Source organism: Crocodylus siamensis, chromosome 4, assembly GCF_052110815.1.
Source record: "Crocodylus siamensis isolate JL-2025a chromosome 4, ASM5211081v1, whole genome shotgun sequence".
NCBI lineage: Eukaryota > Metazoa > Chordata > Crocodylia > Crocodylidae > Crocodylus > Crocodylus siamensis.
The window spans coordinates 88,981,071-89,002,049 of NC_143398.1; the positions used below are offsets into that span (position 1 = coordinate 88,981,071).

At 44.3% G+C, this 20,979-nt stretch overlaps 2 protein-coding genes across 3 annotated transcripts in view; both read left to right on the forward strand.

Annotated features, from left to right (window-relative positions):
• NUP205 (nucleoporin 205) overlaps positions 1–12,623 on the forward strand; it is a 98,900-nt gene extending 86,277 nt beyond the window's left edge. For both annotated transcript variants that reach the window (XM_090042823.1, XM_090042824.1), the window contains exons 39-43: positions 3,941–4,107; positions 4,782–4,905; positions 5,558–5,686; positions 8,419–8,492; positions 9,825–12,623. In XM_090042823.1, the coding sequence (XP_089898949.1) occupies positions 3,941–4,107; positions 4,782–4,905; positions 5,558–5,686; positions 8,419–8,492; positions 9,825–9,977 (647 nt within the window). In that variant the 3' untranslated portion in view covers positions 9,978–12,623. The remainder of the gene's footprint in view (positions 1–3,940; positions 4,108–4,781; positions 4,906–5,557; positions 5,687–8,418; positions 8,493–9,824) is intronic.
• A 1,193-nt stretch (positions 12,624–13,816) lies between these two features.
• On the forward strand, positions 13,817–20,851 carry ARL1 (ARF like GTPase 1). Its single transcript, XM_090042825.1, has 6 exons — positions 13,817–13,970; positions 16,592–16,729; positions 17,415–17,496; positions 18,721–18,832; positions 19,569–19,747; positions 20,491–20,851. The coding sequence occupies exons 1-6, from the start codon at positions 13,967–13,969 to the stop codon at positions 20,519–20,521; spliced, it is 546 nt and encodes a 181-aa protein (XP_089898951.1). The 5' UTR covers positions 13,817–13,966; the 3' UTR covers positions 20,522–20,851.
• Positions 20,852–20,979: the final 128 nt, after the last annotated feature.

Consider the following 20,979-nt stretch of genomic DNA (forward strand, 5'->3'; position numbering starts at 1 on the left):
GGAGATTCCTTCTGTGCCAAATTGCTGCAAAGTGCTGTGTGGTCCTACAAGTTTAAAAAAATGTTAAAATAGTGCATTTCTCTGTTCTGTATAGCATGGGTTTAAATTGGGGGTACACATACCCCTAGGGGTAACTGGAAAGGTCCTAGTGGGGTACACATGGGCAGGCAGGGACAGAGCATGCGGGGCATGTTCCCCCACCGTCAACTCTTACCTGGGGGAAGAGGGGGGCGTGAGGCACACTGTGGCGCTTTCCTACCCCCCCACCCCAGCTCACTCTCCTGATTGGTAAAATATATTTATGTTCAAGAAGCAGTGTCAAAGAACCGTATCTTCATTTGGAGTGGAAAGTGGTGAGGCTTGTGATGGTGTACTTCCTCATGTCATTCCAAAAGAAGTTTTTTTTCGTGGACCTTAAGGTGTTCTTTTGGATAGATGATCTTGGTCTAATCTTTAGACCAGGGATGGGCAATTATTTGGTCTTGGGGCCCTTCTTGCTGCGGCTGTCTGGAATCTTCATTGGGGCTGCCCTTTGGCTCCTCCCTGCCACTGTCGCTGCCAGCAGCACTGCCTCTGGGCTGCCCCAGGTCCCCACTGTGGCAGCAGGTTGGTGGCAGCAGGGATGAGCCTCAGAGCATTGTCAGCAGAGGATCCAGGCAGCTGCAGCGAGAAAGGTCCAGCTGCGGTGATGGGGGGTGGGTATGCCTGCTGCCAAGTCCCATTTTTGCCTGGTACCCAGCAGCAGCTTCTGCCTGGCCACCACCATTACCACTGTTCATTGTGGCTGGGGCAAGCAGGTCCAGAGCAGGCACTGCATGGACCCCAACCTCCTGTGTGGGGTGGGCTGGAGCTGGGGTCAGGGCCAGGGCCATGTGCTCAGCCTGGGACTTGGGCCCTGCCTGCCCATGTCCTGGCTGGTGTCCATGGGGCTAGGGCTGCTAGGAAATGGAGCCCAGCTGCTCAGCAATCCCAGCCCCACTGTGCGCCCAGGGGAGGCGGGACGCACCATGGGCTGGACTGTGCTTGGGACAGACAAAATCCCTCCATGGGCCAGATCTGGCCTGTGGGTCATATTTTGTCCACCCCTGCTCTATAACAAGGCCAGGCAATGCCTGAAAAATAAGAACTGAGATATTGAACTTGATTTACCATTCTATGAAAAGCCAGGACAGACAGCAAAGGACAGGTTTGATACTGTTGTAATAGCCTGTGTTGCTGAGGATAATTTCTGAGTTCTGTCCTAGTTGGACTTTTTGAAACCATCACGCCCATGCGTGATGTCCGGTGCTCTAGTCCAGCTATATGTGAAGAAAGTATGAATAAGCAAGGCCAGATTATCATTTACCAGGATGTAGCAGAGTCCTTTAGCCAACCAGATGAAAGTGTTACTTGGTGACACTGCTGCATGACAGCTTAGCCTCAACAAGGAGTCCAGGAATATTTCTAAGCTATGGACTGAGGATGCAATGAGTGTACAGCTTCCACCAAAGAGACTGTGCTATGGGTGAGAATTCAAAGTGCTCCCTTCTCACGAGTATCATGTGCGTCTTCTCTGGGTAGCTTCAGCTTCTAATGTGAAAATTGGGCCATACTGGTGACAGTTGTTTTCTTATACGTGTGAAAGGGGGAGATAGGGGCTTTGAGTTGTTTCCATATGGCTAGTATTTGAGTCCTTGTCTGGATGGTTTATTTTGTGGCTGCATGTGGATGTTGAAAAGGACTTGTAAGAATCAGTCCTTGTAGGACTGCAAATTAGGAGTCTAGCGCTGGAGGTGTAGTTTCTCATCATACTATATAGAGCGTGTTGTCCATCAGGAAGGACTCTGATCGTTGTAGAGTGTTGCCATGGATCCCTGGCATTTCTCCCAGCAAGAAAACAATATTTCATGGTCACGGTACCAGATGCATCAGGGGGCTGTAAAAGGGTGAGGGATGGGTATCTGTCTTCTGCCTAGTAACAGAAAATTATCTGCCAGTGTCACTATGGAGCTTCTGATGGGTTTAGACTATTAGCTTGGATTATATGAGCATATAGTTAGCTGGTCTTTCACTCGTTTCTTTACAAGTGTGCTCAGAAGTGGAAGGTGTGACACAGGGCAATAGCTAACAACAGATGTATTCAGAGGGAGTTGCTTCAGTGATCACTGGGCAGCTGTACACTTCAAAAGGAGGAGAAGATGTCTTCACTGAAAGGTGTTTGCTATCTCAGTTAAGAATGGTACTAGTTGCCCATGATTCTCTCCTAAACCACGAAGGGTAGAGGTAGATACATAAGTCTTTGGATCACAATTCTTTCAGGGTGTTTAGTAGTTGCTGATGAGTGGGTGTACTGAATTCTGGGGATGCAGGTGAGCTGTTGGTTACCCTGTACAGGTACAGGAGATTAATGTTGTTGGAGAAAGCATCTCAAATCAGTTTGTGTTTCAGGGTTGTAGCTGTGTTAGTCTAAGGAAATAGGCAGACAAGGTTCCTGGAAGAGCACACACCAACTGCAGATGCTTCCTCAACCTGATGAAGGGTTGCTACCCAAAAGCTTGCTAAGAAGAATTTTTCCAGCTATTTGAGTTGGTCTAATAGAAGATACCAGATTTACCCAAAGAACCTTGTCTCTCAAATCCAGTTCATTTTCTCAGTGAAGTCAGATAATAGGTTTTCAAAACAGCTGGCGCCTAGTTTTGTTGAAGGTTGCACCTCCAACCCCAGGCGCATGAATTCATTTTATTCTGGTAATAAATAGTTTGCAACTGTTAGGAGGAAAAAATATTTTATTTTCTTTAAGGGGATATCTATCCAGCATAATATAGTACTGCATATAGATCTCCAAGGTAGCTCTTGGCTAGCTTGTTCAATACTGGATGCTGTATAACTGTGTTAGCACTGCACTCTGCCTAGGCTTAATATATCTTGGTTCTCAGCACGGTTAATTATCCTGGGCTTAGCACTGCGCTAATGTAGCTTTATTGCTTTTGGTACCCAAGTTCCCTTATTCAGACCTAGCTTGGGGATCTCTGCATTGTACTAAAGTATAGATTTACTCTTAATTGTCATCGTAAGCAGCTGCTCTTATTTTCTTTGGTGTAGTCTATGCTTGGAGTTAGAGCAAGGTTTTTAAGAAATCTCCTTTCCCCTTTGGAGCGTCACTTTTGAAAGATGTTGAATTTACTGCTAGTATACAGGTGTCGCTTTTGTGACCTTTTGATGCCTGAATTGGCACGATCAAAAAAATGCTTGTTGAGAGAGAGAACCTGTGCTGGAAAGCTTGAGGGTCCAGGACTGGCAGACTCCGCACAGATCAGTGCAGGCTAGCTGACCACATATTTACCAGGTTCCTAGGTAGGTCTCAGCCCACACTGAATGCTGTGTTGCTATAGCTACACTGCTGTCAGGATTGGAGGTAGCTAATGTATAGCTAGCTTAAATATGTCTATAGAAGCTGCAATTGCACCTTTGGATTGCAGTGTAGACATAACCTCATGCATTTTAGTTTTTAATAACCCTCAGCTGCTGCTCAAAGCAAGGAAAGCATTGTGTGTGATTAAACCATAGCTATAGGGCTCCTGTTGTGGTTTGAAATAATGTTGTGCCTTACTGTTCTAATTTCCTTATGTATAGCAGTAAAATGTAAAGTGTTTGGTTTTTTTTCATGCCACCAGTTAGCAGGGAGAGAGAATGGGTGTGATCCCTGCACAACAGCAGAAATAAAAATGTTTCATCACAAAAGGAAATAACGTAGAATTGAACACTGATAACTAATTGTTGGCTTTCTGTATGCCAGTAAGAGTTGCAGTCATAGGAATCTCAGCTGGAAGAACCATAAGCAACAAATCCAAGATGCATTTACTGATGCATACATACCTTTGACAAAGCTGCTGACAAATAAGATAAGTGTATTTCTGGGTGGCTTTTGAGAAGTTGTTTCTAATTTGGTTATTTCTTCTAGATACGCAAACACCAGTGGTCCCATATTGGCGCCTGCCGGGGTTGGGCATTATTGTCTTCCTGCTGAAACAGAGTGCTAATGATTTCTTCAGTTATTATGACAGCCATCGTCAGAGTGTTAACAAACTACAGAACGTGGAACAGCTCCCACCTGATGAAATAAAAGAGGTAACAGGTTTGCTGGTTAAGTCTGAAAATAACTTAGATAAGTATTGAACTGACATCTGTATCCTTATTTCTCTTTTATATTCAAATGGAGGTTGTAGAGGATACAACCACAGATGAAGGGTGAACTAAATATCCTCAAAGATAGTAATTAATTTGAGATCCAAAAAATACTGGATTCAATTTTGTGGAGGTACTGAATGGAGATGTACTGTGAGTTGTATTGGAAATGTAATTCATTGGCATCTTCAAAAGCTAGTTTGACACCCCCCCCGGAGACTGGTCCTCATTTGCATCTCTTGACTGGCCAGCAGAAATGATTTCTAAAGGTTAAATGGGTACAACTTTCCCATCAGTCTGTGCACAGATGAGCAGATTACGGGATGGGGAGGGATACCTATGCAGAAGAATGATTTATGCTGATGAGATGGACTAAGAAATCGAATGTGGTCCTAAAGGAACTTTTTTGCATTTGCCCAGAGTGTAGATTGGGATGGCCCGTGGTTTCCAGTGACTGAAGCAGGGTTTTGGGGGAATGAAGGAAAAAAGCTTCTTCCTTAAGAAATAAAGGATTACAAGGATGTTACAAGTGTCTTCTTGACTTTCATCTGTTGCTGGTTTGCTACTCAGTGTTGAATCCTTTGTGTCTATTTATCTCTCTCTCTCTCTCGCCATAGTTGTGTCAGTCAGTGATGCCAGCTGGGGTGGACAAAATCTCTACTGCTCAAAAATATGTTTTGGCAAGACGGCGCTTAGTGAAGTTGATAAACAACCGGGCTAAGTTGCTTTCTCTCTGCTCCTGTATCCTTTTGGAATTTGGACAACTTTAAAGGGTGACACTTGAGTAAAGCAGAACACGTTTGATGGGAAGTGGTAGTAACGTGTTTCTTCTCCCAGGCATTCCTTAAGTTTAAATAATATCTATCCTAGAAAAGAAAGTTTGAGATGCTTCTAATCAGATCAGCTTATAAAAGGGACTTCTGTCTCTAATTTCATGTTTTATACATTTGTTTTCTATTTATGGAAAAATTCTAAAATAAGGTCAGTGGTAATACGCCCTTTCCTCCATAAAAGTCAACAACAAATGGTTTCTCCTCCATTTTGATATTGTGTACACATTTACAATTCCAACAATAAAAAACTTGGAATCTAGAGTATGAGTCCACTGAGCATAAACAGTCTATGCAGTAACAATAACTACTGGTGTGGAAAAAAGTGGAGGACAGTGATGATGTGGACTACCTGCTGGAATCATTCTAGTCCCTAGGGTTGTAAACAGTTTGAAAACACTTTCCACATCGTACTTTCATTTGAAATCACTGCTCCCACAAAAAAAGTTAAGCAGCCTCTTAACTGCAGCTTAGGGCTTTCCTTTGAAACTTCTAGTATTTGGTCTGCAGCCTAAAAGTAGCATGAATGAACTGTAGTCTCCTTCACAAAACATCTCTAACAGATATAATAGAAACGTGTCTCTTTATTCTTTGGCGACATCTGGAATACTATCTGTTGCACTGCACACCTGCTGATTCCCAAGATTCGCTGCTATCCTCCAGGTCTTCTTTTAAGAGCAGAAGACTACAAGGTAATATTTCTGAAATTTCAAGATGCCTTTGTATTAGGTTGTAAGTCAGATTCTAAAACGTCCTGGTAACACTGAGTCTTAATACTAACATTCTAAAACAGTTGTGTTATGCTAAATAGTGATACTTTAGATTTTGTATTTGGATTTACTGAAACATCTCTCTGCAGTAATTGGAACCTAAATATTTCAGCATTGGGATTGTGCCTCAGAAGTAAAAGTGAGCTCGTTGAAAGAGAACAGTTGAAACTAGTCTTGCTTCTATTGCTTAAATCAAACTCAAGGAATTCAGGTGTACATTGGGGCTGTGCGAAGCTTTGTCACTGATTCGATTTGGAGGAGGTTTGGCAGCTGAATCTCCAAAACTGAGTAGAATCGGGAGACCTGTTTAAAGATCTAACTTGGATTTGAAGCCTCCAAACTGATTTGGAGAGATCTGGAGATTCAGATTGGCTGGGGAGAGGCAGGCATAGCTGAGTGCATGCAAGTTCTCCCATGGCTTCTTTGGCTGTGCCTGCCTCTCCCCGGGCAGGGGGAGCCATGGGAGAAGCCCCCATGGCTGCCCTGCCTGGCCCCATCCCACACTTGGCCCCAGCCTCCTAGCACTTAAAAAAAAAAGAAAAGAAAAGAAAAAAAGCCCTGCACTCACCGACTGTAGCAGCGGTGATTAGGGCTACTGGGATGCATGGCAGAGCGCCCCCTGCGCAGTGGGGTTCGCCCCCACCCATTGCCTGGCACCTGCACAGCAGCTGTCACATCATGTGGGTGCAGCATGGCAGGGCATCACGCGCTGTCTAGGAGCTGGGGTGGCTTCACCTGTCAGCTGGAGCCTGGCACTGCTCAGCCTCAGTGGCCCCAGCTCCCAGACAGCATGCAGTGCCCTGCCAGGCCATGCTGCAGCCAGGCCATGGGACAGTGGCTGCGTGGGTGCCAGGCGGGGGTGAGGAATCCCCACTGCCAGAGCTGGTGAGTGCGGGGCTTTATACAAAAAAGTGCCAGGAGGCTGGGACTGGACAGGGCAGCCATGGGGGCTTCTCCCTGCCCCAGGAGAGGCAGGCACAGCCAGAGGAGCCATGGGAGAACCTGCAGCTGCCCAGCTGTTCCTGCCTTTCCCCGGCTGATCTGAACCAGTACCGAATCTCCTATTCTGATTCAACTGAATCGAATGGGGACAGTGAATTGAATCACTGTCCTCTAAACTGGCTGAATCTGAATCGAATACTTCCCTATTTGCACAGGCCTAGTGTATATAGCGAAAAGTAAATGATGTTCCTTTACTTTCCTGCGAAATGAGGCTTTATGAAGTAGCAAGGAACTAGTTGGTCAGGACTGCTGAAGAACTAAGGCAGTTTGCCCTGTCCTTTGTCAGAAGTCATCAGCTATGTGGAGATGATTAACGAGCTGCAACTGAGTGGAGAAGCACCCCTTTTGGAATAAAAGCCACAGCAGTGGTTTGAAGAGTGTTTGGCCAAAGTGCCAGAAACACCCCAATCTTTACCCACATCTCGACTTGGCATGTCAGAGGTGGAGGAGCCATGAGGGGCCAATACTTATTGCTGGTGGCAGCTGTGTGTGTGCCTCCAGGCAGATGGCAGAAAGGGGCTGGGGTTGCGCTGCTCTGGCTACTTCCTGCCATGTGCTGTAAAGCACATGTGCAGCCACCATGGCCAGAGCCCAGCAAAGCATTTTGCAGTCTGCCCACCACCTGCTGCAGCTGCCCACACCTCTGTGGCTGTGGTGGCTTTGTGCACACATCTAGGCTTGCAGCTGGGAAGGGGTATGGGGCAGTGCAGTGCTGGCCTTTCCCATCCTGAGGCACATGTGCAGCTGCTACCACCCACCCAATCAAGGCCTCCTGGCTGCTTGCCACAGCTGCACTGGTGTCTGGACCCCTGGCACTGGCTCTGTGGCAGTGGTGGCTGCACACGTACCATCAGGTGCATGGTGGGGAAGGGGCTGGGGTTGTGCAGGCCCAGGCCCCTTCCTGGCTGTTCTCCCCAAGGTGTGTGTGCAGCTGCCGCCATCATGGAGCCAGGGCTTTGGACACTGGTACAGATGCTTGTCACAACCAGCCTGGGCTCTGGGCAGCTGCTGTCTCCCACAGAGGTCAGGATGTTTGCAGCAGGGTTCAAGATGTTTCCAGCCACCTGCTGCAGTCTGGGCTCTGGCTAGTGGCAGCTGCTCAGAGTCCAGGCTGGCTGTGGCATGCCAAGGAAAATGACCTCACATGCTATGCTCTGGCTTGTGTGCCAGGGGTTGCTGATCCCTGAGCCACAGCAATCAGCTACTTGAAGTTACTACATTTAACGTTGGAAAAAGAATTAATTGATAGAAAGTTCAGTTGCGATTGCTTCTCTGTTCTGGTTTGTTATGTACAGGGTGCATCTACGTATGCGTTAAGACGCTTTTACTAATGCACATTGAATTTATTACCGCCACTGTCAGGTACTAAACAAATGCGCATTAGGCTGCCTTAATGCACAATAACGAATATGCATAGTTTTAAAGTGATGCTTAATGCGCAGTAGCCTATTTTACTGTGCATTAGCATAATAGCATGTTTTTTTATGTGACACTTTAATGCGCAGTAAAATGGTCACTTTAATGCATAGTTGCCTATGTAGATGCACCCATGAGTTGATATTTGATGTTAAGCTTCTTTCACACCTACATGTTGGGGAGTTTGATGCTCAGCAGTGCAGGATGTTGAATTTTAATTTATTTTCCATTTCAAGATTCCTTTAGTTCAGAACCTAATTTGGATTTCAGAAGTGGTTTGAATCGAGTGAGCCAGCATGATATAGATCAGGTAAGATGAAGCAGATAAAATCTTCTTAAAATAGCAGCCATCAGGTATGCAGTTGTCATGCCATTATGGACAGCAGTCTGTCTGTAGTTTAGGAATGATCTGTGGTCTCCTGCTGTTAAATACCTTATTATCTCAGGACAAGTAAGGCATCACACATCCTTCAAAAGTTATTGATAGAGCATTTTAAGTTTGCACATGTAACCATATTAATGTCCCAAAACTATAACATACCAAACAAAATACAGAGAGCTAAATAATTGGCAAACAGTATTTATTGGCCATGACCTTATTTTCTCATAAATTTGGCAGATAAGTTGCAACTATTAAATTATTGGCTTCAGTTTAATAGGTTAAGATATAGAATACTATTGTTCTTATTCTCCAAACACATGTAGGTATGTATATAGCAGGATGTGCTGCATTATTAAATTAGAAGGACGGATATGCATATTTGGAGCCTAAAATGGTAATATTTTGCTTCACCCAAGAAAAAAACACTTTCCATAGATACCTTTTTGTATATAAAGTAAGCCAGGGCTGTTCAACTTTCAGGCAGTTGGGGGCCACACACTACATGGGCTGCAGACCAAAGCTGCTTGCTGTACAGACAGCATGCCCACCCCAGCTCTTTCCCACTGTGTGCAGCCCAGTGCTGCACTCCATTTATACCCCTTGTGGACAGGCGGGCTCTTCTTCCCTCCCATCCACCCAGGCAGCCCATGTCTCCTACAGCATAGGCAGCCTGGCTCCTCCCTGCTGTACATACAGCACGCCGCTCCTTTCCCATCCCTGCTCCTTTCACCTACCTGCAGCGTGGACAGCCGGGCGCCTTCCTTTCACATTTGGCATGAGCAGCCCAACCCTGTCCCCTAATGTACATTCAGCCAAGGCCTCCTGGTCCCCCACTGTGCAGGCAGGCTGGGCACCCTGGCCCCTTCTTGCTGTGCTGCCCAAACCCCCCAGAGCAGGAACAGGAAATTGAAGCCAGAGGAAGGAGGGGAGCCTAAAGAACCCAGCTGCTAGTGTGCAATGTTGGGAAGTAGAGTGGAGGCTGGGTAGGAGCCTTGGGCACACAAGTTAACCCTTAGGTGTCTGCACATAGACTACAGGCCGCCAGTTGCACAGCCCTACATTAGATTGAAATACAGCAGAGAAAGATGTGATTAGCATTTACTAAAGGAGACAAAAAGAATGCATGCCTCCTTGGAGAGTGCTTGAAGCAGATGTGCAGGAGCTTGGGATTGGGGCAATTGGTAGCTGAGGATGGCAAGACTCCTTAGAAAAAAGAGGACTCGACATTGTCAATTTCAACAAATCTTTTCTGTTTCTCAGCTTCAGCTTGAAGCCACCAACAGCTTTGGTGAATCTCTCCAGAAAAAGCTCCTTGACATAGAAGGATTGTACTCTAAAGTCCGATCACGCTACACCTTTATTCAAGCACTTGTTAGACGTATCCGTGGTCTACTAAGGATATCAAGGACCTGACAGACTTGTTCATGTTGCCTGCCTCTCGAAGCAGTGAACCAGGACACACTGCCACCCTCAGATTTTATACACCTGTTTTCTAAATAATGGGCAAAAATATTTTGTTACTTTTTTTCTTATAATTAATGGATCAGTTTTGTGTATTCTTTTCTACCTGCACCCATTCTCACTAGAAAAATAAAGGTTTTTTTTTAAGCGAGTCATGATCACTGAAAATGGACTGAAAATACTTGTTACTGAAGACACTGGAGATAGGAAAATATTGTGAGCATTTTAAACTTTGTATCTGTGCACTACACACACATCCATGTGACAATTTAAAAGAAAAGCAAAACTGCCAAGCCCCATTTCTACTGTTCTGAGTGATGCCATCTTTCACTGTGGTTCACAAACTCTTCGGAAAAATGGATTTCTGGGTCTAGTCTGTGAGAATAAAATATGTATCCTTAAAATGGCTTGGGAGGTGGCATGCTGTTGTCCTACCCAATTACTGTCTTGTTTCTGGTCCCTCTTGCCTTTTCCTTTTTCCAGCAGATATAGGTGCATGTTCACTCTCATGTTTATAATTCTGGATATTAAGAATGTGAAATATAGGGAGGGTGGTTGACCCAAGCTGAGGAAATGGGACCGGAAAAGCTTGATGTCTGTTTACTTCCTTCTTTGTTTAGCCTGGCCTGAGTCTTAGGCTTCCTTTACGTGCGTGCACTGCTACTGTGCTAGGCAAGGGACATAAGACAGATAAGGGACGGAATGAAATATGGGATAAAGAAATATGGGTGGTAAGGTTGTCTGGTAGGGAAAGATGAGACCCATAAGAGAAAGAGACACCTAATAATCTTTTACACAGAGAAGGCCAGTAAATCAGTAGATTCTGTGGTGTGTATATATAGCCACTGAACCGCCTCATTTTTAGAATTTAGTCTCTAACTCTGTATATTTGCAAATGATTTCTATCTTTGGAGTTTCCATTGCTTTGTATACTTATTCACTTTAGCGTCAAATTATTGTGTGCAGAATCGATTGAAATATTTTTTGTATAATAATTTGTGGTCCAGTCTTTCAGTTTGTAGTCGTTAGTTTTGAAAGAGTAGTCTTGGATATAAACTGTTCATTTAATGAAGTTCTAGTTATTTTTAAACCATTTCTGTCTCCCCCTTGCATTCACATTTTTTATTCCCTCCCCCCTCCTCCCCATCAGAAAATAAGTGGAGAGGTTTCCCTCTGCAGTACAGTATAATAATTCTGGAAATCTGCTGGCTTAGTACATTTTCCTGCATCTTGGACAGGGACAGTAAGATGATGGTATTTGTATAGTATTCCTAGAACAGATTAATGGAATTAAGGAAGTACGGGGTTGGTTGAATGGTCTGTAAGGTGGATAGAAAGCTGGCTCAATATCTCATCTGGCTCAGTGTCTAGTTGGCAGCCAGGATCAAGTGGAGTGAGTGCCCCAGGGGTCAGTCTGGGGCTGGTTTTATTCAGTATCTTCACTGATCTGGAAGATGGGATGGAGCGCATCCTCAGCAATTTTGTAGATGACACCAAGCTGTGGGGAGCGGAGGATACGCTGGAAGGTAGGGCTAAGATTCAGAGAAACCTCAACAAATTAGAGGACTGGACTAAAAGAAATCTCATGAGGTTCAACAAGGACAAGTGGACAGTCCTGTATTTAGGATGGAACAATCCCATGCACCAGTACAGGCTGGGCACCGATTGGCTAAGCAGCAGCTCTGCAGAAAAGGACCTGGGGGTTACAATGGACAATGAGCTGAATATGAGCCAAGTGTGCTCTTGTGAAGAAGGCAAATGGCATCCTGGACAGAATTAGTAGAAACGTTGCCAGCAGATCAAGGGAAGTGATCCTTCCACTATCCGGCACTGGTGAGCCCACATCGAGTACTGTGCCCAGTTTTGGGGCAACAGAAATGGTGAGGGACCTGGGGCACTGAGGAAAGGCTGAGGAAATTGGGTTTATTTAGTCTAGAGAAGAGAAGAACACTGGGGCTGGGGGGGAGTGGATTTAATATCAGGATTCAACTACACGAAAGATGGTTCCAAAGAGAATGGAGCTGTATCAGTGACAGATAAAAGAACAAGGAGCAATAAGGTGAAGTTGCAGCAAGGGAGGTTTAGGTTAAATATTAGGAAGAACCTTCTTGTGAGGAGGGTAGTAAAACACTGGAACAGGTTACCCAAGGAGGTGGTGGACTCTCCATCCTTGGAGGCTTTTAAGACTTGGTTAGACAAAGCCTTGGCTGGGATGATCTAGCTGGGGCTAGTCTTGCTTTGAGGGGGCATTGTGGGTCTGAATTTTTTTTATTTTGGCAAATTATTCTCCCTTGTGCTAGGACTCTGAATGCCAAGGAAATTTAGACATGACTTATTCACTTTTACCCCAATGTGAATGATGATGCTGTAACTTCACACTGTAGTTTTATTATTTTGATAATTTTGTAATAATCTGCATCATTTTAACTAAGGTTTTTATATATAGCGGTAGACCCTACTAAGTTAGTTAAAGCAAATATTAAGTAAAACCATTCTTCTGCTTTGCTCTGTTTCTCTGTTAAAATATAGGTTGTTTTGCTGTTCACTTCTGGCCACCTTCCATCCAACACATTAATGTTTTATTAAGTAATCCTGATAAATATGCCTATGTTATTGTTATGTCATATTATAACACAACACTAATTATTTAGAATCGTATTATTTCTATTATCATTACACTATTATGGCAGTATTACACTAGTATTAGTATTACAGCATTATTACTATTACTCTTATTACTGTTTAATCTTCTACATGATAACAATGGTACCAAGTCAACTGTAATTATCATTTAGACTAGAAACTTTTTAGGGAATCTTGTTTTCATAACTGGCAGTATAGAACAAATTGCAAAGGCTGTGCAGATGCATAATAGTATTTCTGTCCAGAAAATACAAGCACTACCAGCCAGTCCTAGTTAAAGCAGTTCCAGGAATAGCTTGGATAGAGAAAGGAAGGTAAGAAGACTTTAACACTATTATTATTATTTTGCCTTGGTTTTTTTTTTTCTGAAATGAGTTAAACCTTGATGTTGCTGACTGTTCCTGAAATACCTTGAAAGGGAGCCCCAATTTAAAAAACAACCCCCCCCCAAAAAAAAAAACAGTAGTAACGCCCTGGGGTTTGTTTTAATTCTGCTTTGGTGCCTGCTTTTTTGTCACTTTGTGGAACAAAAACCTTACCTAGAGCTTAAAACTCGCTGAAACGAGTATGGTTCATTGCAACGGCCAGTGCACTTAGTTACTGCACGGGATTCTTTGCTAAGAATGATTATTCCCATTTTAGTATCAACGTTTTCACTAATGAAGTGGCCCAGCACCCGCAGGGGGTCGGGGCCCTGGTCGGGTGAGGAAGGAGGGCGCGAAGGGGCGTTACCTGGTAGCGGGCTGTTCCTTACAGACGGAAGCCAAGCAGCAGGGGAAGAAGTGCCCATGACAGAGCACGGGCACTGCGACGCCTAGGTCACCCCCGCCAGTGTTGAGGACTGCGCAGCTCCCCTGCCGCTCAATCTGCGCTTTGTTCCCTCGCAGCCTGGCGTTGCTGCACGCGGCACAGACGCAGGCTCCCAGTTAAGAACCAAGCCTCGCCCCTTCCCTTGTGTCGTCACCTTTCCTTTCTGCCCCGCCCACTCCCTCGTGTCGTCACCCTTTGAAGCCCCGCCCCCCTCAGCTGGCTCTAGAGCCCGATCCGCGGCGGCAGATTCGCGCTGGTATTACGACGACTAGCAAACTTCTGTTTGGAAGCCGAGGGGGAGCGGAGCGCGCATGCGCAGAGCTCCCCCGCCCTTCTCAGCCGAGCCGCGAGTCCAGTCCTAAGTCTAGCGGCCGGAAGAGGCGGAGCCGGACGGGGCGGGCGCTGCGCTCACCTGGCTGCGGAAGCGTTCGACGTGGAAGCAGCGGGCTGCGGCCTCTGTCTGGTGTGGCGCGGAGCAACGGCTCGTCATGGGTGAGCGCCGGGCTCCTCCGCCCTCTCCGCGGCGGGTTGCGCTGCCTTGCGCCGCGCTCTGTAGAGGCCCCGCGCGGCTGCCGGGGCCGCGCTGTCCAGCCCTTGCCCCAGCGCCCTCCGCCCGACCCGAGCTCCCGGACGAGCCTGGGCAAGGGTCGCGCCCCCCGTCTGCCGCCCAGTCCGGCCCTTTCCTGACCCAGATCCATGCCCCTGAGCGGAAGCGCCAGCCGCTGGGGAAGCTGCGGCCTGTCCCTGGCTGGAGGGTAGGGGAGAGGCGGCAGGACCATGTGGTAGCAGTACCTGTGTCCAGCTTGGGGCATTTCCTGGCTTATGGGTTTTGTTGCTTGCCTGCTCTCCCCCTTTCTGCTACCTTGTGTGTCTAGGTGCCGTTAGGCCTCCCTCAGAGGCACTGAGCTTGGCTGCAGCCCAGGCTGGGGGGTGCTAGTGCGCCTGCTGGGACCAGAGCTGGGGGGCCCTGGCCAGAGGGCTCTGCTCGGCCTCAAGCCGATTGCCAGCTTTGGTGGCGCGGAGGAATTTCACCCCCTGGTCCGATTGGTACAGCTGTGGGGGGTCTCTTGCTCTACCTAGTCCTCTGCTGGGCTCTCTTGAGCGTATGTTCACCTTCTACAGAAGCAGGACGTTGGTTACTATGGTGGCCCTGCTTTACCTGGGGCAGGTTGGGCTGCTAGGTCTGGGCTGGGTCCGGGTGGTCTTAGATATAGTTTAGAAAGATGATAGATTTGTATAGGGATGATCCTGCTTCAGGAGAGGTTTGACCTCAGGAGGCCCCTTGCAGCCTCACTTCTCTGGCTGTAGGACTCTAGCCAGGAACCTCTGGGTTTCAGTCCCAGCAGAATGGAAACCCCCATCAAAACCCCCAGCCTTGGCAGCAGCCAGTGGTTTCCCAGTCAAAGAAACTAACCAGCAAAGCTGTGCTAATGCAAGGTCAGGTGTAGACAAATGCAGACTGCTTAGTGACGGTTGTTTGTGGTGTCCCAAATCATGGTGCTAACGTATTGCATGCCCAGTTTCATTGCACCAGGGCTGTTATTGATGGAGCGCTGGGAGTATTGCGGGGCTTTCACATTTTTCTCCAACAGCCACTGCAGAGCAGCAAGTGGAAGACAGACTAGGATGCTAAGCGCTGATATTTCTTGTTAACTTTTATAACATTATAGTGGTTAATGCTTGTGGGTGGGGATGTGTCGTGCCATAAAACACTACTTCTACATGTCTTTAAACTACTAGTCAAGGAGGATTTTTAACAGTTCTATGAATTCTTTTCTTTTGTGTCTCTTGCATCCACTAAGTATAGCATGGTGCCTGGCCTAGATGCCATTTAAGCAGGGTTTATTCCAACAGCTAGCTTAACAAATGGATTGGGGCTTTTTATCTCCCTAAAGAAATCTAATAGCCCACAGTTGCCTTGGGTGATTCAGGGTTTGCTAGTAAATAAGCATCTTATAGATATTAGGCTGAAAGTTAAAAAGAATGAAAGTCGTGAGGCAATAACCTGATGCATTTAAAAATAGCTGCATATAGCACACAAACTCAAAAGTACTTCAAGATTAAATCCTGGGGTTGGAGGTAATATGACTCACTATTTTTATTTATTTTTTGTTCCTGTATCAGCATAATAGTGTCCACCAGAAAGCATTTCCCTTTTGGAGCCTAAAATATTGGGCAGGTGGTATTTTGGTTTGACAAGGAGTTTTCTTCTCTAAGTACAACCATTTAATGTAAAGCTTCATTTGGGAATTCCATCTAGTAGTATCTTCTGGAAAGTCAAATTTTGAACACTTGCTCCAAGATTTACAGTGACAGTTTTTCTAGTTAATATTTGACCATAAAGATTAAAAAAACTTGTGCCCAAAAAGAAGTTGGGTAATTAATCTCCCCTGCTAGGCCATACTAGCTTGTCTTCCTCTGCAGTGGAAATGTAGTCAGGTAAAGTTACTAAAGTCAGAGGTTTCCAACCCCTGGGCTGCAGCTCGGAAGTGGGTCACAAAGGGTTGGCTGCCGGACTGGAAGTCCAGAAGTGACCAGCATACTGTGGATTGGCAGCCAACCCTTTTTTACACTGAGTATAAAAAAGGGTTGGCTGCCGGTCCACAGTGTGCTGGTCCGCAGTCTAAAAAAGTTGGGAACCACGGATTTAAGTCACCTCTCTGTTCAACCAGGTTGCTTCCAATCTAGATGAGCACTTCTAGAGATGGATAGACACTTGAATAAATATATTAATACTGTTCCATACTCTTAGTTTAGTAGGGAGACTGTTGTACAGTTAACACAAATGCAATTAGAGGGAAATAGAAATGCCAGAAATTAGTTCTTTGTCTCTCAAAGGTAGAGTAGCAGTAAATGTTAACTATAGCAGGAACACTGGCTGCTGCAACCTGATCTAGCTGGCTGAAGTGGAACATCTGGAGGCAAACAGCAAGGGTATGGATGGCTGACCAGGCAGCTAACTTAGCAACAGCTTGAGATGGTTCCAGTTCCGTCAGAGGGAAGAATCCTAGTATTGCAGCTGTACTTCCTGCTGCTTACGGTGATGTATCAAAGCTGTCAGACTTCCTGGTGGTGTTTCCACACTGATTCTACTCTGTTTTTCCATTTTTTAGGGGGCTTTTTTTCGACCATCTTTTCCAGTTTGTTTGGCACGCGAGAGATGAGAATTTTGATCTTGGGACTTGATGGGGCAGGAAAGACAACAATTCTCTACAGATTACAAGTTGGAGAAGTTGTTACCACTATTCCCAGTGAGTGAACCCCCACCCCCTCCCCCTGCAACCTGTTTCACTATAAATAACTTCTGTTTCTGAAATGCGCACATGTATGAATTGTGTTGGCCTTGCTTGTTTCAAAGGGTTTCAAGGTTTTGGAACCTAATGTTGCATTAACTGTATATTGTTACTATTGTGTGCGGTGGGAGCTCTGAAAGAAGTGTTGAGACTTGCTTAAATTTTACCGTTTTTTTTAAGTAAGTTCCTGTTTGCAGGATATAAATGTGGAATAAGGTGTAATGGTAGTTCAGCAAAATCTGGGCATGAAATGTAGCTTTAAAATGAATTCTGGAGACCCTGTCTCTGTTCCTCATATCAAACTGCAGGGAAGGAAGTATGATAAGCCTATTCTTACTGCTTTATTTGATAGAGAAACCAGCTCTGAATCTCTGAATCTTAGTTACAGTTACATCTTATACATATATTGCTTGTTTTGTAACTTTGAATTATTTTTCTTTTTAAAAACTGCATCTTTGATTTCTCTTGAAACATTCTTTGAATGCTTATTTGAAGCTGTTACAATCTGTTAAGAGGCACATACATAAGCTTTTAAGTCAGATTCTTCAAATGTGATAAGTAAAATATTAAAACAGATGTTGTAATAAAAACTTGTTGTAATGTTTTTCTCAAAAGCAGCACCAAAATGGTCTCTCTCTTTCAGCAATTGGTTTCAATGTTGAGACAGTAACATATAAGAATCTTAAATTTCAAGTCTGGGACTTGGGAGGACAGACAAGTATCAGGTAACAAATGTTACTTTATTAAGACTGAAATGGCAAAGCTAATTTGAATAAGGAATAGGGCCTGACTTTTTTTTTTTTTTTCCAGATGGTTGAGTACTTAAGATTCACACTTGGTTTCCAAAGTATTTGGCACTTCTGAAAATCAGTCCAAGTTGGTTTTGTGGCCTGTTTTTTCAAAAGCACCCAATCAATAATGAAATACTGCTGTCTAGAAAGGTTTTTAGTCTTCTTTGTTGCTATCCCTATTTTAGATACAAAAACCAACTAGAAAGTGAACCCATATGCAAACAGAAGTACAGGTTTCCTTTGCCAACTGCTGGAGTTAGGTTCCTGAATATTCCTGTGGTTGGCAAGACAAAAGGCTTATGGGGAAAAATGGCAGGTGGTGGGCTGATGTGAAGCCATGGAAAACCATGGTTACTCAAAACTGTGTACCATGATAGCCAAAATGGGATATAGATTAAGCGTGGATACTCAAAACTGGTTCGTGAGGGAAACCTGTATTAAATCACTTTAAATAATCCATTATCTTAGGCAATAGGTTGAGAGAGTGTAAACTAGTAGTGCTTAGTCTTAATTGCAGACTTTTTTTTTTTTTTTTTTGAATAGGCTATAGGAGTTGGAAGTAAGGTTTTCTCTTGGGGACCCAGGTGTTGTTAGATGCACTCTTTTCTCCCTCTCTGCTAAAGACCATTACTGCTTTACTTGGCTGCAAATGCTCTTGATCCTGAGTAAAACAGTTCTGAAATGTGATTCTTTACCTGTGATCCTTGTTAGTGGCCAGTCTGTTTTTAAAGAGTTGCTTAAACCACATCTTTTGCCTGCTTTAAATGTTCTAGCTGTTGTCTGACTAAGAAAAATCCATGGCAGAGTTAATGTTTTTACACAGCTAGGCTTTTGATAAATATTGCAAAAGCTAGGGTCAGAAACAGTGGATTAAGATTTGCTGTGTTTTCCTCCTTTCAATAACTAAACTTTCTTTGGCAGAACCTCATTCTCCCAATAAATAATGATGCTCAAGTTGTTTTGCCCTCTCCCCCTTCAGGGTTCTTTTCCTTCCTTTCTGCTACTAGTTGTTCCTAGGGTCACTTTCCTGGGAGAAAACTGTCTATCCTTGGGTAAAGTGAGTTTTTCAAGTTATGGCCAAAGCACCAATAAAATTTCAGGTTACCTTGGTGTAAACGTGAATGACACCCCCTCCCCTTCTTTTCCCCCCCACACTAGGCCATATTGGCGATGTTACTACTCCAATACAGATGCAGTCATTTATGTAGTAGACAGCTGTGATCGAGACAGAATTGGCATTTCAAAATCGGAACTTGTCGCTATGTTGGAGGTAAGGAATAAAAAAAAAAAAGGATGCTCTTTATATAATTAAAGTAAGAGCTATTGTTTGAGGCAAGATTTGTAATCTAAAACAACCAGTGCATATCTGGTCACGGAATCAAGTTGCGATTTCCTCATTTATACTCTCTGAACAACCCTTGCCAAGTTTTTGGTTGTGGGTGTTCTGCAGTGAACTTAAATTCTCTATTCCTTGCATCTTACCATGTTGCCAGGTCTGACCAGCCTGTGTATGACCAACAGGTTTGAATATCGTAATCTGTTTAATAGAATGGCTAGCTACTAAAAGGTTTCACCACTCAAGGCTGACTGCCAGACTTGCATTTAAACAGAACATTACTTCACAAGCAAGGATGATGGAATTGGGTTTTAGTAGGTGAGCTTTTGTTGTAAATCCATGCATAAACTTTGTTATAATTTATAGGGAAAATAAAATATACTGTAAGCAGTCTCTAGTTACAAAACTGATCCAAGCAGTATTATGTAGGCAGTAAAGCGAGTCTACATCAAATTTTAATTGTAGCTTTATTTGTAAGCCCCAATCCGTCTTATGAAGGGATTCTGTAAAGCATATCATTGAAACTGAAGAAAACAATACTTAGTCTAGTCACTTCAGTTCTTAGCCATTAGGTAAGTTTTTGCTGCATTAAAACACAACTGCATGTTTGTTTAACCCTCTTCACGGGGGGGTGGGGAAGTCCAGTGACTTAACTGAGTTTCTGTTTTAGGAAGAAGAGCTGAAGAAAGCCATTTTAGTGGTGTTTGCAAACAAACAGGACATGGAACAGGCCATGACTCCTACAGAAATGGCAAACTCGCTTGGCCTACCAGCTTTGAAGGACCGAAAATGGCAGATCTTTAAGACTTCTGCAACCAAAGGCACCGGGCTTGATGAGGCCATGGAATGGTAAGGAGCTCTTTCTGTCCAAAATACAGTTAGTGATCAAGTCTTTCCTGTTAATGCTAAAACTGTGATTCCTAAAAGGGAAATGTGCACTTGTCAAGTATGCAAATATACCTGTGGACAAGATGAGTGACTAGACAACTGGGAATCATGACTTAAAAGGAAAGATTGAATGACTTGGAACTACTTAGTCTGGAGAAGAAAAGACTTGATTAGTCTTCAAACACCTGAAGATAGTTATAAAGAGGATGATGGTTAGATTATTCTCTGTGGCTGCAGGGGCCATTTTTGCTGGATATTAGGAAGCTCATTCGAGTGGCTGAGCATTGGAGCAGGCTACCTGGAGAGGCTGCTAAATCTTATCTTCGGAAGATTTTCAAGAGCAGGTTGTATAGCATGATTTACAGGGGGAGTGTTCATGCCTTTTGGGCAAGAGTTGGACTAGATGATCTCTTGAGGTCCCTGGCCAGACCTCTTATTCTGTGATCTCTTCAATCTCTTCTTTTCAGAGTTGAATTTGAAAAATAGATGTCTGACATTATGCTGTCAACTTGTAACTTGTTTCAAACTTACTCTTGTTTTATTCACAGGATGTTAATGGGAATGAAAGATCTCAAAAAGTTTCTTAGCTTCAGTAGCTGACTCAGTGTTAATAAAGACACAATAGCTAAGGCCTTCTGCATACAAAAGGGGCTGGAATTGCACAGGAATAAGTGCCACTAGTAAACTGAACTTTTTCTCCACAGGCTGGTGGAGACCTTGAAGAGCAGACAGTAAGCAGGCTTTTGACCAATAACATTCAGTTACATCCAACATCCCTCTTTCTGCAAACAAGTTTAATGCCACAGCTGCTGTAAATAGGACTGACTGAATCTGACTTCTGTAAAAAGTGGATAACTTATCTTGAACTGCAAACATACACTGAAAGTCTGTGTACATTATATACTGCATTGTCTTGCTTTCCTTTGTTTTAAAGGTATGTACTTATGTTGATTTGTATGGAAGAGAATTGGAAATATTTGCTGGAGTTTTTCTATTGTTTTGAATTCTAGTGGCTATCTTATTCATGTAATAACACTAATAAAATTTTGAACTGTCACTAGGGTAGCCTAGATTTCTCTGTTGTGTATATTTCCCCCCTCAATGCCTGTGAGATTTGATGTTAATTATGACTATAGCCAATACACTGCTGTTAGTTTTCTACTTGAAGGCTCCCTTTTCATCAATTCTGAGGC